The 14568-nt window shown below is 49.8% G+C and overlaps 1 protein-coding gene across 2 annotated transcripts in view; it reads right to left on the bottom strand.

Annotated features, from left to right (window-relative positions):
• Positions 1-455: 455 nt before the first annotated feature.
• The window catches only part of PCGF3 (polycomb group ring finger 3), a 39501-nt gene continuing 25388 nt past the window's right edge, over positions 456-14568 (bottom strand). For both annotated transcript variants that reach the window (XM_078861339.1, XM_078861340.1), the window contains exons 8-9: positions 11250-11330; positions 456-5834 (exon numbers count right to left, since the gene is read on the bottom strand). In XM_078861339.1, coding sequence (XP_078717465.1) covers positions 5787-5834; positions 11250-11330 — 129 coding nt within the window. In that variant the 3' untranslated portion in view covers positions 456-5786. The remainder of the gene's footprint in view (positions 5835-11249; positions 11331-14568) is intronic.

Below are 14568 nucleotides of genomic sequence, written 5' to 3'. Positions count from 1 at the left end.
ACGTAGCGTCGCACACACGCACGTGGCCGAGACCCCACTGCAGGATAAGGACGCCAACGCTGCGTAAGGAATTGCCGGCTGGTATAAAAGTTGAGCTCGCAACGGAGCGAGAGAGACTGCAGAGATGGCTTTGGCCATGTAAATTGTTCACGCATCATCTCCCCTCCGCCCGACATGAAACCAAAGAATACAAAAACTTGAGAAAATGATTTCAAAAATGAAACCAGAAATATATTCGTAAAACAGTGTAAAATAGTTATTTATTTTTGTTATTACATAATTCTCATTCCGTTTTTAATTGTAGTCAATGATGCTCCAAGACATTTATACATATTCTTTGCAATTATTTTTTCAGATCGATATCAGAGCAAATAAAAGCACGAGTGTTTTATTTTTATTGATCAGACTTTGTTCCCTGAACACACACAGTTTGCAAGTAGAAAAAGTTGAAGTCGTGAAAAATAACGTGACATCTTCTTGTGTTGCTGTTGGCGGCTGCCAAGAGGAGACCAAGGAGCAAATATCGCGGGAGAAGAAAGAGAGGATTCTGGGAATTTTGGGTCAAGAGGAAGTAGGAGCAGCCTGGTTTCTCATATACGTCACGATGGGTACTCAATTACCCAGCGGCCTTAACGAGGGTTTTCGTTGACAGAGACAGAGTGAGAGAACTCATGCGGTATTTTTTCGTATAAAGGAGCCACCAGAAATGAGATTAACCATCGTTAATGATGCGCTCCCCCTCCAAAATAAAAGCCCAGAGTTACAAAACGGAGGGAGCCTGAATGCAGCACCAAGATGTGTTTTTATTTTATCGCATATACCTCACCGTTATATACCACCACCTTATAAGATCTTTCACAAGTATCTCCTATTTATATTATATTTTTGACTTTAACATAAAAATCATAAGTTTGGGAAATCATTCAATAGTGCAATCTCACTAATATGTATATTACAAAAAAAACTTCTGATTGAGGTATCAGCTACAGACAATTTCAAAATTAAATAACGTACAAATTTACAACACCTGGCATGCACCACCTGCAATCTGACGCGAAGGGGACCTTGATGCTTGCTGCTCCGGGCTCAAGACGCAAGGTGGCGGGGGGGGGGGTGCTGCCGATCGACGTTCAACTCTTGCATACACGCGCCCCGCGGTACAGCGAACCAACACCGAGTGGCGGCGATGCCCTCGCCAAAAGAGGCTCCACACACAGCCCCCCGCACGCGACGCTCTGAAATCAGGCAGCCAACAGCCCCGGCATGTTTAGTCGATGCACAAATAGGATCCCAACAAGGGGTACGAAAGGCATCTCGTGGTTTGCGGTAGCCCAGTGCGAATTCTATTAGGTGGAATGATCGCATCGGCGGGGGAGGCCTGCACCCGGCACCACGGGTGGTGGGGCAGGATGTTTCTCGCTCGTTCGCTCTCTCTCGCTCGGAAATGCGGACGAATAAGCTGCCGCGGCAAACGTCCATGACCAGAACCTCGTAAACCATGCCATGGCGAAAGCACGAAAGTAAAAAAAAAGTAAAAATTATGGGTATGAATTCATGATGTGCTTTTTGCTTTGTTTTGTTGTTCCTTTTTTTTATTTAGGTTTACATTTTTTTGTTTCAATCAAGAGAAATCCGGCTCAAATCGTTAGCTCGCCGGGTTCGATAAAAAGACGTTGGGTGCTGCCCCAAAGATCACGTGTGCGATTGAGGGCGATGAGCAGGGTCCACTCAAGGTCAGGGGTCACTGGAGCCTGGGCAGCCGCCCCGCGCTTGGCTCACGGATCGGTGAGCCGGCGCCCTCTTCGGCAAGACCCCCATGGGGTCAGGGAGATGTAGGGGTTATTTATTTATTTATGAACAGCACAAAAGCGTTTAGGTCGCTCAGATGACACAAGCTGACGGATCAACGAAGCTTCAAATTCACGCCGGACTGCCCGAGATGCACGGTCCAGGTGTGCATCTACGAAAGAAGAGCTGTGAGTACATGTTTTTTGGGCTGCGTCTTCCTTTAAAGTTGGCAGCGGTTACACTGAGGGAGAAGTTGGGGGCACACAATACCTGGACACAAGGCTACGGATGAAGTAGCGACAGGGGAGCCACCGCCTCGTCACACAAGCCCTGGCTAGCACCGAGAGCCCTGACTACCGCGTGCAGCGCGACACCCCCCCGCTCGCTCTCTTCCATGCTGGTTACCCTTCTCCCACGCTCATTCGTCAGCCACGAGCACCAGTGAGCGCAGAGAAAAATCCAATTCTATCGACAGGATCTCGGCCCATCGACGCCGCTTCGTCTCGTCACAAGCCCCGGAGATCAGTGGGCGAAACCGCTGGCTTGCGATCGCCCGTCCTTTTAAATCCGTACCGGCACCAGCGCGATCAAGCCGTGGCGCTGTTCACGCAATTACGGGCAATTATGAGCAAATGATAAAAGCCTGCTGCCCTCTGGGTGCCGTGGAATTGCTGCGGCGGTCAGCTGAATACAATTGACATTATCATTAATCCGTCCACAGTCAATACGCGGGTAAATGGTCACGAATTCCAGTCATCGCATGTTCCATCAAATAAATAGATCGCAAGCGATGGCTGCCTGAAATGTTCATTCCTAGCGTGGCTCTCAAGTTGGTATGAAGCACTTTGTATATAAACTAAAATAAAAAGGTTTCCAAACCTGAATACTCCCATGATACAAATGGCATTTTTGCAGAAAGCCAAAGGTCAGAATATACATATTTATATACTATGTGGGTCTGTACAAAAATCAAACGTTTTCCCCCAATACATTTCCCCCTCTAATTTCACAATGCACCATTAACACCGAGAGAAGACGACACGGCGCAATACTGCGGGGAGCCAGGAGTGGGGCCGAGTTGAACGATAGTGCAAACATCACAGCTGGTTTATATCGGCCCCGAGAGACGGCTCTCCCAGTTATTCGGCTCACGCGAAGCCCTCGCGATTAATCGTGAAGAGGGGGCGATCCCGAGTAAGATGGAGAGACGTCTGGGACTGTTTGGAAACGAGCAGAGTTAGTGCGAACACGAAGTGTCTCTTCCGTTAATGCGAGCGTAAAATAGTGTTATAAACACACAGCCCTGACGGGACCCGTCGAGATGTTTGTATCTCAAGTACGAGCAGACAGTTAATGGGCTGCAGGCATGGGGGAATTGTGACACACTAGGGGGGGGGGGGGGAGAGAAGGCGCTTGAGAACAGATCGAGAAGAGGGAAAGCGGTAATATACACTTTAAGCTGTCGTCAACCTCCACCCTCTGCCATTCCCACTCGTCCACCTAATTATCATCTCCAACCACCGAGGCAGCAACAGCAGTCAGTGCCAATAGAAAAGCTCCTCCATTCCAAGGACAGAGAGCGATGAGACTGGACGGTGAACGTGGCGCATAATTCTGAGATCTGATTTGCGCTGAAATATTTCAGTGAGCAGGACCAACTATCACGCAGTGCTCCCTGCGGGCGCGGGCGGACTCCCCACTAACACAGGTTCTGCGTGACGCCCAAGGGGTTTGCCCACCGTGACCACAGGTGCCGCTCACTTTAAAGGGAACGGACAACGGGCGGAGAGGAGCGCCTTGCCTCGTTCCAACGACGATGCGGTGACCCCCCTTCGCCCGGTGCCGAGCGGCTCCAGTTTCACATTCTCCCGAGACGAGGTGGCTCATTGTGCGTGGCTGCCCAAATAAAATACAGCGGCGAGCAAATTTCACGGTGGGCGAGAGCCATCAGCCAGACTTGGGATGAGAAATCTTTTGCGCGGTGCCTCCCGCAGTACTGCGTTGTGCATTGCGGGCGGCGTAGGCGTTGCCCGAGACGCCCGCGAACGCTAGCCGACAAACTGGTGGCGATGACGCAACAGGGAGAGATGTGCTCTTTGACCGCTAATGCACTCGCGAGTCACCGTGCATCGCGACCGTGCTATCAGCGCGGACGGGGACGAGAGAGCGGTGGGCGGTGACAGTTTCCCTGTCGCATAATGCAATCCCCGCGACAGCCGGACATCTCAACTCCCGCTTCCGCCGTCGAATGTCCCGAGGTCCCGAGATGCAGTCGTGGTGAGACTCTTTACAGTTTCTGAATCGCGGTGTGTACCGTATCTCGCCAGTGAGCAGCGTCTCGGTCTGGATCAGGTGTGTTGCACAGGAACCAATTCAACGGTGATTAAGGACGTTTTCGGCAAGCACGCAACGATGCGTCAAACCGTCAACTGAAATAAGTTATTATGCTCGCGAAACACGCGGCGAATTGTGCATGCAAGAATAATCACTTAATTAAAATTCGTACATACGCTGTATGTCAGATACGGTGTGCATCGCAATATAAAAGAAAAGAGATCGATTCTTGTTTTGAATCACGTTGCCGCACCAGTACTAATTCATCACGTGCCGGGTGGAGGGGGGGGGGAAATCATTACTTGCCTGATTAATTTCCAGGACTGAATTTCCGTACGGCCATCGGTGATCTGGCCTATTTTGAAGATGTGATGGCCGACTGCCGGGCGCGCGGGGCTCAGAGCAAGCAGCTCAGGCCTCGCCGGCCGCGTGTACTCTGATAATCATCAGTAGCGCCGGCCACGACTACCGCCACCACTACTGGGCTACCCCGGGCCACATCAGGGCCGTGCGTTCCACGAGCTTCATCGCCATTGCTTGGGAAGAAGCACGGGTAAGGAGACTCAATCGCGAACTCCGTCCGGCGGGAGTTGCTGCTGCCAGCGCTGTCCCCCTGCACCCGCCCCCCCCACCTTTGTAGCCGTGGCTCAAGGACATTCGTCCCCGCAACTGGGGAAGACGCGCGCCGCTTCGCAAAAACACTGCTTCGTAGTTAGATCCCCCCCTCGCCCCCTCCCCGACCTTTAAATAGAAAAATGTGAACATGAAATATTAGGTAGGGGGGGGGGGGGCTATTTTTGTTATGTAAGTTTTTTTAGAAAATTATTTTCATAGAACCGAACAGTTTTAGGTGTGACAAGAAATTGCCAGTCGCTGTGAGTAATTATCCCTACAGCGTTCTACCCCCCCCCAACGCCTGTCGACGATCGCAGCGTGCCGCCTCATTTGCAAAATAAAAGAACGAGAGATAATAAACATTTCCCCAAAACATTTGTGCTCTTTTTGAGTCGGGGGACACACGGTTCTGCAGCTGAAAGCACCCCGCGCGTGACGAGTCACCGCTGCGCACCCGCCCAGGTTCCGTTGTAGTTGTAGTAGTAGTAAGTAGTGTTGGGGGTTCTGACATCCACATTCAAACAAACCCCGGACTCTCGCGCGTTTTTTTGCGTTTTGTGAATATCACAAGATAACAAACGGCACAGCAACAGCAGCAGCAGCGTATAAACGTACGCACCAAGGGTATCCACCCCCATCCTCCCCCCAGTCACGTACTTGAAAACGCAAACGAATGATCGCGAGGATCAAAATAAAATAAAACGGGACGCCGCGATGGATGCCATGAGAGCGGCCGTGGACGTGTCGGAAAGACGGACGAGAGAGGGGAGGCGAACACAGCGAGCGTCATTTGGTATCTGTGAGCACCGTGGAAGGAGGGCAATGCTGGATTGTTGTTCACGTTCACGCGCAGGCACGCGTGCAAAGAAATATATAACCGGAACGAAAGTACGCGCGCACACACACACGCTCCCCCTCATGCCCAATCATACAAACGCAAACACACGCATACCTATTCACACAGTCACTCCGTACATTGTACATACAAACAAACGACCGGCCAGACGCGAGCTTGCTGCTGCGACGACGACGAGGCATGTCCCTTGCCCTCACAGCAGCTCCATCTTCGGCCGGTAGTGTAACAAGAGAGGAGATTTCTGCGCACGGCCACAACAATGACAAGAACAATTAGCACCGTGAACAAAACCACGCAGACCGAGAGGTGGCCGGGGGGAGGGGTGGGGGGGCTCGCGAGGCTAGAATCGTTGTCAGAGATGCCAGGACCTTGGATTTAAATCCGGGTCTCAATCGCTTGCTGTCCTTGTACAAGTGCTGCTGAGTTCACTGTGCCTCCCTTACCGGCACAGATAAAGTCCGGGTCATCAAGTGCGGTGAGTCTATGGTCTCAGCCCTGGTCACCAATGGCTGCTGCCAAATAAACCAAACATCCTCTCAAATTTGGTTGTTCACTTAATTTGGCAAAACGTAAGCACCGAGCATTACAAATGCTGTCATTGTTTCCACACAACGAATGCCCTTTGCAGGACATACAACGCATATCCCCACTAGTGTGGATAGAGAGAGGCCTATTGAAGGAAATGCAGAAGTAGCTCTATGAAGTCGACTTCCGGGTCTGTGCTCAGACACCGTGTGGTGCGGCGCCCTGGAGCCCGTGAGAGTTGTGGATGTAATGTGTATCCCCTTTTGTGACGTGACTGAAGCCACAGTCGGAATGTATTCGGCAAAAAAACCCCTAGAACATGCAGAATTAAGGAAGAGAGATTAACCCAAACCCGACAATCGAGAAGTTATCTTGCTGCCGGGTCCCTAAGCTCGGTCTCAGGTTGTCCGACACCAAAATCAAACTTCGTTAATAAAAAACATAAAGTACTTTCAATCACAGCCATCAGCAATGCTGTGAGCTCACAGCAAGATATCATCCTATTATTAAACAATTATAATTAAGCCAGCAACTCCAGCTGAGTCAATAAAATGACAAAGACAAAGATGCCCCACATAGCTTTTCACAGACTGTCAGGGGAAGTGCTATTAGCGAGCACATGAAGGCCGACATGACACGTGATGGGGTGGCGTGGCCAGAATCACGCCCGGCCGCCTTTGTCTCCCAAATGCTGATATTTTACACACCACACCAGATACTCAAATAAGGCTGAGTCAACCTAGGGGAGGCCCAGGACTGGTTGAGAAAGTCATCACCTATGCTAACCGTGAATCGAACCCGGGTCACCAGGTTCGTAGCGCAGTGCGCTATCCACTGCAGCGCCGCTTCCCCGAGATAAAACTCCACGCGCACACGAGCGCACGCGTGCGCATTTGTCAGCACAAATATTTTATCAGGCGAGTCCCTCATCCCTGAAGCCCTCCGCAAGTCTGCCGTGGTGGAGAGGGACCTCCCTGGTGCCCGCCGACCTCTGGGCTGTGATCGCTTCACACGCTTCGGTCACGCGCTGCTGAAGTTCACTCAAGAATCGTGAGGCTTTCTTCTTGATGTCTTTCCCGAAACCCCCAACGATGCAACCACATCATTCAAACCACTGTCCGTAATGAGGTTTGTTGAATGGATGAGAGATAACGGGCGAGTGGATGCTGAAGCGATGCAACTGGGGGATTTACAGTCTTTTCTCATTGACAAAGATTCAAACTCGTGTCCAACAGCCCAGGTCACAGAGGTCTAGCGAAGAGCTACCAGATTTAAAAAATCTGCTTGACCGTAAGCCCGCGCACACACACTACAATGTCAAAGACCCCCTTGTAGCCTTTTATACATTGTTGCGGCAAGTGCTGTTCACGACAATTGAACGCGGGTTGCCGAGTTCATAGCGCAGCGTGCTAATCACTCTACTCATGCTCTCCACACACGCCCACATGCACACACAAACACATTTAACATTCTGCACGTAAGCCATTAGGAGATGGAACATTCTGAAGCATGTGCTGCATGTCTTTTGAGGCACATGGACGTTTCCCTTCTTTCTCTTGTTTCGTGAGCTGGTTTTTATACCTCAACGTTTAAGTTTTAATCATGGAACCTCGTTTAGAACCTAGACTCCTGCTCTGCACCTCGTTTAGAACCTAGACTCCTGGTTCTACACCTCGTTTAAAACCTAGACTCCTGGTTCTACACCTCGTTTAGAACCTAGACTCCTGGTTCTACACCTCGTTTAGAACCTAGCCTCCTGGCTCTGCACCTCGTTTAGAACCTAGACTCCTGGTTCTACACCTCGTTTAGAACCTAGACTCCTGGTTCTACACCTCGTTTAGAACCTAGACTCCTGGCTCTGCACCTCATTTAGAACCTAGACTCCTGGTTCTACACCTCGTTTAGAACCTAAACTCCTGCTCTGCACCTCGTTTAGAACCTAGACTCCTGGCTCTGCACCTCGTTTAGAACCTAGACTCCTGGCTCTGCACCTCATTTAGAACCTAGACTCCTGGTTCTGCACCTCGTTTAGAACCTAGACTCCTGGCTCTGCACCTCATTTAGAACCTAGACTCCTGGATCTGCACCTCGTTTAGAACCTAGACTCCTGGTTCTGCACCTCGTTCAGAACCTAGACTCCTGCTCTGCACCTCGTTTAGAACCTAGACTCCTGCTCTGCACCTCGTTCAGAACCTAGACTCCTGGTTCTGCACCTCGTTCAGAACCTAGACTCCTGCTCTGCACCTCGTTTAGAACCTAGACTCCTGGTTCTGCACCTCGTTTAGAACCTAGACTCCTGCTCTGCACCTCGTTCAGAACCTAGACTCCTGCTCTGCACCTCGTTCAGAACCTAGACTCCTGCTCTGCACCTCATTTAGAACCTAGACTCCTGGCTCTGCACCTCGTTCAGAACCTAGACTCCTGGCTCTGCACCTCATTTAGAACCTAGACTCCTGGCTCTGCACCTCGTTCAGAACCTAGACTCCTGGCTCTGCACCTCATTTAGAACCTAGACTCCTGGTTCTGCACCTCGTTCAGAACCTAGACTCCTGGTTCTGCACCTCGTTCAGAACCTAGACTCCTGGCTCTGCACCTCGTTCAGAACCTAGACTCCTGGCTCTGCACCTCATTTAGAACCTAGACTCCTGGCTCTGCACCTCGTTCAGAACCTAGACTCCTGGCTCTGCACCTCATTTAGAACCTAGACTCCTGGTTCTGCACCTCGTTCAGAACCTAGACTCCTGGTTCTGCACCTCGTTCAGAACCTAGACTCCTGGCTCTGCACCTCATTTAGAACCTAGACTCCTGGCTCTGCACCTCATTTAGAACCTAGACTCCTGGCTCTGCACCTCGTTCAGAACCTAGACTCCTGGTTCTGCAGCTCCTTTAGAACTTAGACTCCTGGCTCTGCACCTCGTTTAGAACCTAGACTCCTGGCTCTACACCTCGTTTAGAACCTAGACTCCTGGTTCTGCACCTCGTTTAGAACCTAGACTCCTGGCTCTGCACCTCATTTAGAACCTAGACTCCTGCTCAGCACCTCATTTAGAACCTAAACTCCTGGCTCTGCACCTCGTTTAGAACCTTGACTCCTGGCTCTACACCTCGTTTAGAACCTAGACTCCTGGCTCTACACCTCATTTAGAACCTTGACTCCTGGTTCTGCACCTCGTTTAGAACCTAGACTCCTGCTCTGCACCTCGTTTAGAACCTAGACTCCTGGCTCTGCACCTCGTTTAGAACCTAGACTCCTGGCTCTACACCTCGTTTAGAACCTTGACTCCTGGTTCTGCACCTCGTTTAGAACCTAGACTCCTGCTCTGCACCTCGTTTAGAACCTAGACTCCTGGCTCTGCACCTCGTTTAGAACCTAGACTCCTGGCTCTACACCTCGTTTAGAACCTTGACTCCTGGTTCTGCACCTCGTTTAGAACCTAGACTCCTGGCACTACACCTCGTTTAGAACCTAGACTCCTGCTCTGCACCTCGTTTAGAACCTAGACTCCTGGCTCTACACCTCATTTAGAACCTAGTCTCCTGGTTCTGCACCTCGTTTAGAACCTAGACTCCTGGTTCTGCACCTCATTTAGAACCTAGTCTCCTGGCTCTACACCTCGTTTAGAACCTAGACTCCTGGTTCTGCACCTCGTTTAGAACCTAGACTCCTGGTTCTGCACCTCGTTTAGAACCTAGACTCCTGGCTCTGCACCTCATTTAGAACCTAGACTCCTGGTTCTGCACCTCGTTTAGAACCTAGACTCCTGGCTCTACACCTCATTTAGAACCTAGTCTCCTGGCTCTACACCTCGTTTAGAACCTAGACTCCTGGTTCTGCACCTCGTTTAGAACCTAGACTCCTGGCTCTACACCTCATTTAGAACCTAGACTCCTGGCTCTTCACCTCATTTAGAACCTAGCCTCCTGGCTCTACACCTCATTTAGAACCTAGACTCCTGGCTCTACACCTCGTTTAGAACCTAGACTCCTGCTCTGCACCTCGTTTAGAACCTAGTCTCCTGGCTCTACACCTCGTTTAGAACCTAGACTCCTGGCTCTGAACCTCGTTTAGAACCTAGACTCCTGGCTCTGCAGCTCGTTTAGAACCTAGACTCCAGCCTCTGCACCTCGTTTAGAACCTAGACTCCTGGCTCTGCACCTCATTTAGAACCTTGACTCGCAGCTGCTGCGTTCGTGAATGTGCCGCGCCACTGATTTTGCAGCCCATAGTTTGCACCTTCAGCTTTCCGTGCCATTGATTCTGTGAGGCATCCCAAGGATTCACCCCCAGAACTGTTCAATGAATCGTCACAATTGCAGATCGTTAGGTCGTGATTAAAAAAAACAAATTCCTCATTACAAAATAAATTCCTGTATTCAATAAATGTTTTACTATCTAATTTGCATTGGTTCTCCTTTCATCAATCTCGTCTGGACAGTGTTGTGCGTGGCATTAACCTCAATGTAAAATCAGCGTCTCATTTTCATATAATTTAGCATACCGAAAAAATCTATGCTCTCGCGAACGATTTAATTCACACATCGCGACCGTTGGAACCCATTGGAATCAATGGAACGTTGACACAGCCAACTTCGCTCCTCGGTGCTCTGCAGCCTCTCTGGCAGCAGTTGCCGAGAGTCGTCGGCGGCGGCATGGCCGCCTCACGCGAGCTCACCACAGGGCATGGCGAGAGCCGAGCACCCGGCGCCTTCGACTGGGGGGAACAATAACGCAGGCGGTGGCGCCCCCAGCTGGACAGACTTATGACCACGCCGCCACCACCACCGCCGCCACCATGACCACCAGTCCTCTCTCCGGTCCAGCGGACTCAGGTAAGTGCAGTCGGGCACGTCACAGGATAACACTGGAGCTGAGCTATCCCATTATTTGAGTAATTTATTGCCCGACATGTGGAGCAAAATGTCGGACATTGGTGCCAAATAACACGCGGCACAACCAGAAAACACATCGGAGAAGTGCACAGCAGCGAAAACCTACGCAGCGGTGGTATCACAACTTTCAGATTGCCAGTTTAGTACCCCAATCAGGGTGTCCAACCCAGCCGTGAAAGTTCATTGCCGTTGTCATCATCATTATCATCATCATTATCATCGTCTCTGCCGTGCCAGTTACCTTAAACCTCCAGCGTGTCACGACGACGAATTTAAGTGTGTGGTCCTTGCCCAGGATTTCCTCGTTACACAGGATGTCGAGCTGTGGGGACAGTGGCAAAAGAGGGAGTGGGGGGGGGAGGTGGGGGGAGGGCCAGACACATGCTCTTCTCCTCAAGCCAAAACCGTCGCTCTTCAATTACGACCACATTCAATCGGAACGTGGCTCACGGGCACGCGCAGAGCGGCACGGAGCGGCACAGTGCCAGCGCCATTTCTATCACCGCTCAGCGCGGTGCCTCCTTCTCCACTCCCACGACGAGCTTGTAAGCCATGTGTTTACCCAGCGATATAAACACCTCTGGCCACATCACCCAGAATGCGCCAGGTCGTCGTTTGGCTGGCAGGGCTACGTGTCGGGCAGTAGAGGGCATTGAAGCAGAACCAGAGATTCTTTATATTGGAGGAATCCGATGAGCTATGAAGCTCTTTTTCAAAGATGTCCAGTTGGGGCGCGTCAGTGAGTTACAACAAATAATACAAAAAACCCTAGCAGTGCAAAAGCAAAATCCATTATTGTCCGTATTTATATGCTTCTGAGTCTGTGCTCCCCACCATTACCAACCTGCACTAACCATGTGCTTTTGGAGTTGGTGAGCCAGTCTGGGCCAGGATTGAGCAAGGACACAGCACTCCGGAAGCCAGAGCATATATATTGACTTTTCACGGGAACAATAATTATATATTTAACAATGCACAATGTAAAATAAATAAATAACAATTACACAATAAGGATACAAATTAAAATGTTATTTTTTACTGAAAATCAGTTAAATGATTCTCATAATGCCTGGGACACTAGCGTGAAGTATGGTCACAAACAGCCCTCACGGCCCACAATTGGAGTGGGCAGACCATCATCCAGGAGTGCATTGTACGTGCCATTAACACAAAAAAATGTCACGTTAAATCATACAGAACCACGCGAGCAGGTGCTGTTCGAGATATGGAATTTACTGGGGCGGGTGGTGTGGTCACATCCGACCGCCTTCGTCTTCCCAGCGCTGGCGTTTATACAATGCACCACATATTGACTTGTGTCTGAGTTGGCCTACCGGACATCGAAGTTCAGGTGTCATGTGCTACTGATGCTGCCAGTGGTTGTGAATTAAACCCAGGTAACGAGGATTGTAGCAAAGTGTTAGAACCACTGGGGTATAGGTACACACAGCTATACAGATACACGGACAAAGATCCACCTACAGACATACAGACTCAGTGCACCTATTTAAGCCGGCACGGCAGCCACCTTTTTGCCTCCCCAGTGCCGATATTTACTCACTTAAGGCTGAGTCGACCTCGTAGAGGCCCATGAATGGTTCCAAACATTTGCCACTGTTATTGGTCGTGAGCAGGAATCGAACTCGGGTCGCCGGGTTCATAGTGCAGTGCGCTACCTACTGCACTACCGCTCAAGTATGAAAATCACTAATTGATTCGAGTCAGTCTGGATAATTGTAATGGATGATCGCACAGCACGTTCTAGATTTTTCATGCGTGCACGGATAGGTTTGATTGTTGCTCGTTAATTATAATCGACCAATTGGCCGGAATTGATTGGCATTGCTCTCAATCAATAATTGATTTACCTTCAAGTTGGTCAGATATATATACTATATATACAGGCAAAGGTGGATAAAACAAATTCTGTCTGGGCTTATTGATTAATGTCCTAATAAAGCAATCAATACATTATCGTAGCACGTTAAGGATGGCTGTAAGGCAATTTATAAAAGGAATTCGCAACGAGAGAAACAAGTATATCTTGTCGAGTGGCCACACTGCACGGCCTGCGTCTAGGCCTGTTGAACGTGACTTTAAATCTTCGTTAGGGAGTAACAAAAAAAAGCATTTAAAGTTACGGTCAGAAAATTCCAGGATTGTACTCTGGTGACATAGCTGTACCATCGCTACGTTACACTTCACGACGTCAACACGTCGATGCCACTAAAGCGCTACGGCTGAGCACTTGAGAGAGGGACTTTGAAGTCATTTTTCTCAATGACAATGCTCAAGCACATGTCAAGACAGCCACAAAAACCACAATACAATGGTGGATTGATATACGGCGTCTAAATGCGATGGCATCTCAACATGCCTTACAGAATCAGTGCATATGCTTATTTTATAGAGAGGTAGTCATAGGCAGGGAGAAAAGGAAAGCTTTTGAGCCTGGACTTGAAAAGGTGCAGGGAGACAAAAGCACTGCATGGGTGGCAGAAGGGAAATCTAGGCTGAAGACTATCCGGGGTCGGTAAACCCCAATTCTTTCATCTCGCCACAGTCGTGAGATGTTAACTACCTCACCTGGTATAAAGGAGGTTGTGGGTTCAATCCCAACCCTGACACCTGTATATATAGAGTTTGCATGTTCTCCCCGTAGTCACGTGGATTTTTCTCCAGGTCCTCTGGTTTAGATCGTTTCGCTGCTATACATTTCCAGATAATAAGCCACTTCATTGAGCTATCATTTGTGGCCAGGTTGCTTCTGAAAAAAGTTATATAGCTCAATGGGCCTTACTTGGTAAAAATAAAAATTGTGAAAGTTGAAGTTTTTTTTATAGACTACTGAGGCAGCTGAGGAGAATGAGCGACCTCCCACCAAAGGTTAACTTGGAACTTCGAGAAAAAGCTTTGGTTGCTGGAGCCTTGGAGTTTGTGGAGGAGAGCAGAGTGAGATGAAAGGGGAGCGGTAGGGAGAGTTCAGGAACTGGGGGTAGATAGATGACAAGGGATAAGTGAGTCGGGTCAAGTCCACGGATAATCTTGATGACAGCGAGTGCGATCTGGAAATTTCCCTGGAATTGGGTTGAGAGTCTGTGGAGGGATGAGGCTATTGGTGTGATGTGGTTTCATGGCTACAAGAGAAGAGTCGGTTAATTTTATGGACTGCATCTTCCTGAACTCGCGCTGTGTGACATGCTCCATGTGAGAGTGACGTGCAGACAAAATAAGACTCCAACCAAAAAACTCCGACCACAACTTTGTTCCTGTCATGCCGAGAACGCAACACCTCTTAAGCCACGATGGGATTAGTAAGCAAGCCTTTAAGCTCCGTTGTTCTGTAATTCGTCCCCCTCTCCTGCTTAATTGCTCGGATTTCCCCTGCATGCCTCGGCCCAATTACCGAAACGACCGCCATTGTGTCCGCAACAGGGCAGGTGGCGGTGCCGTAATGAGACCACGAGGCGTGGAGGGAACCGCGGCGCCACGGCCATGTTGGGTTCAGTGACACTCCAGTCAATAACAATCACCACCGGCGTGCCGTTTGCGGGCAATAA

The sequence above is a fragment of the Lampetra fluviatilis genome, chromosome 12 (assembly GCF_964198595.1).
Source record: "Lampetra fluviatilis chromosome 12, kcLamFluv1.1, whole genome shotgun sequence".
Lineage (NCBI taxonomy): Eukaryota > Metazoa > Chordata > Hyperoartia > Petromyzontiformes > Petromyzontidae > Lampetra > Lampetra fluviatilis.
The sequence above is the reverse complement of the archived record's forward strand: the minus strand, read 5'-3'. Positions and strand labels throughout refer to the sequence as shown.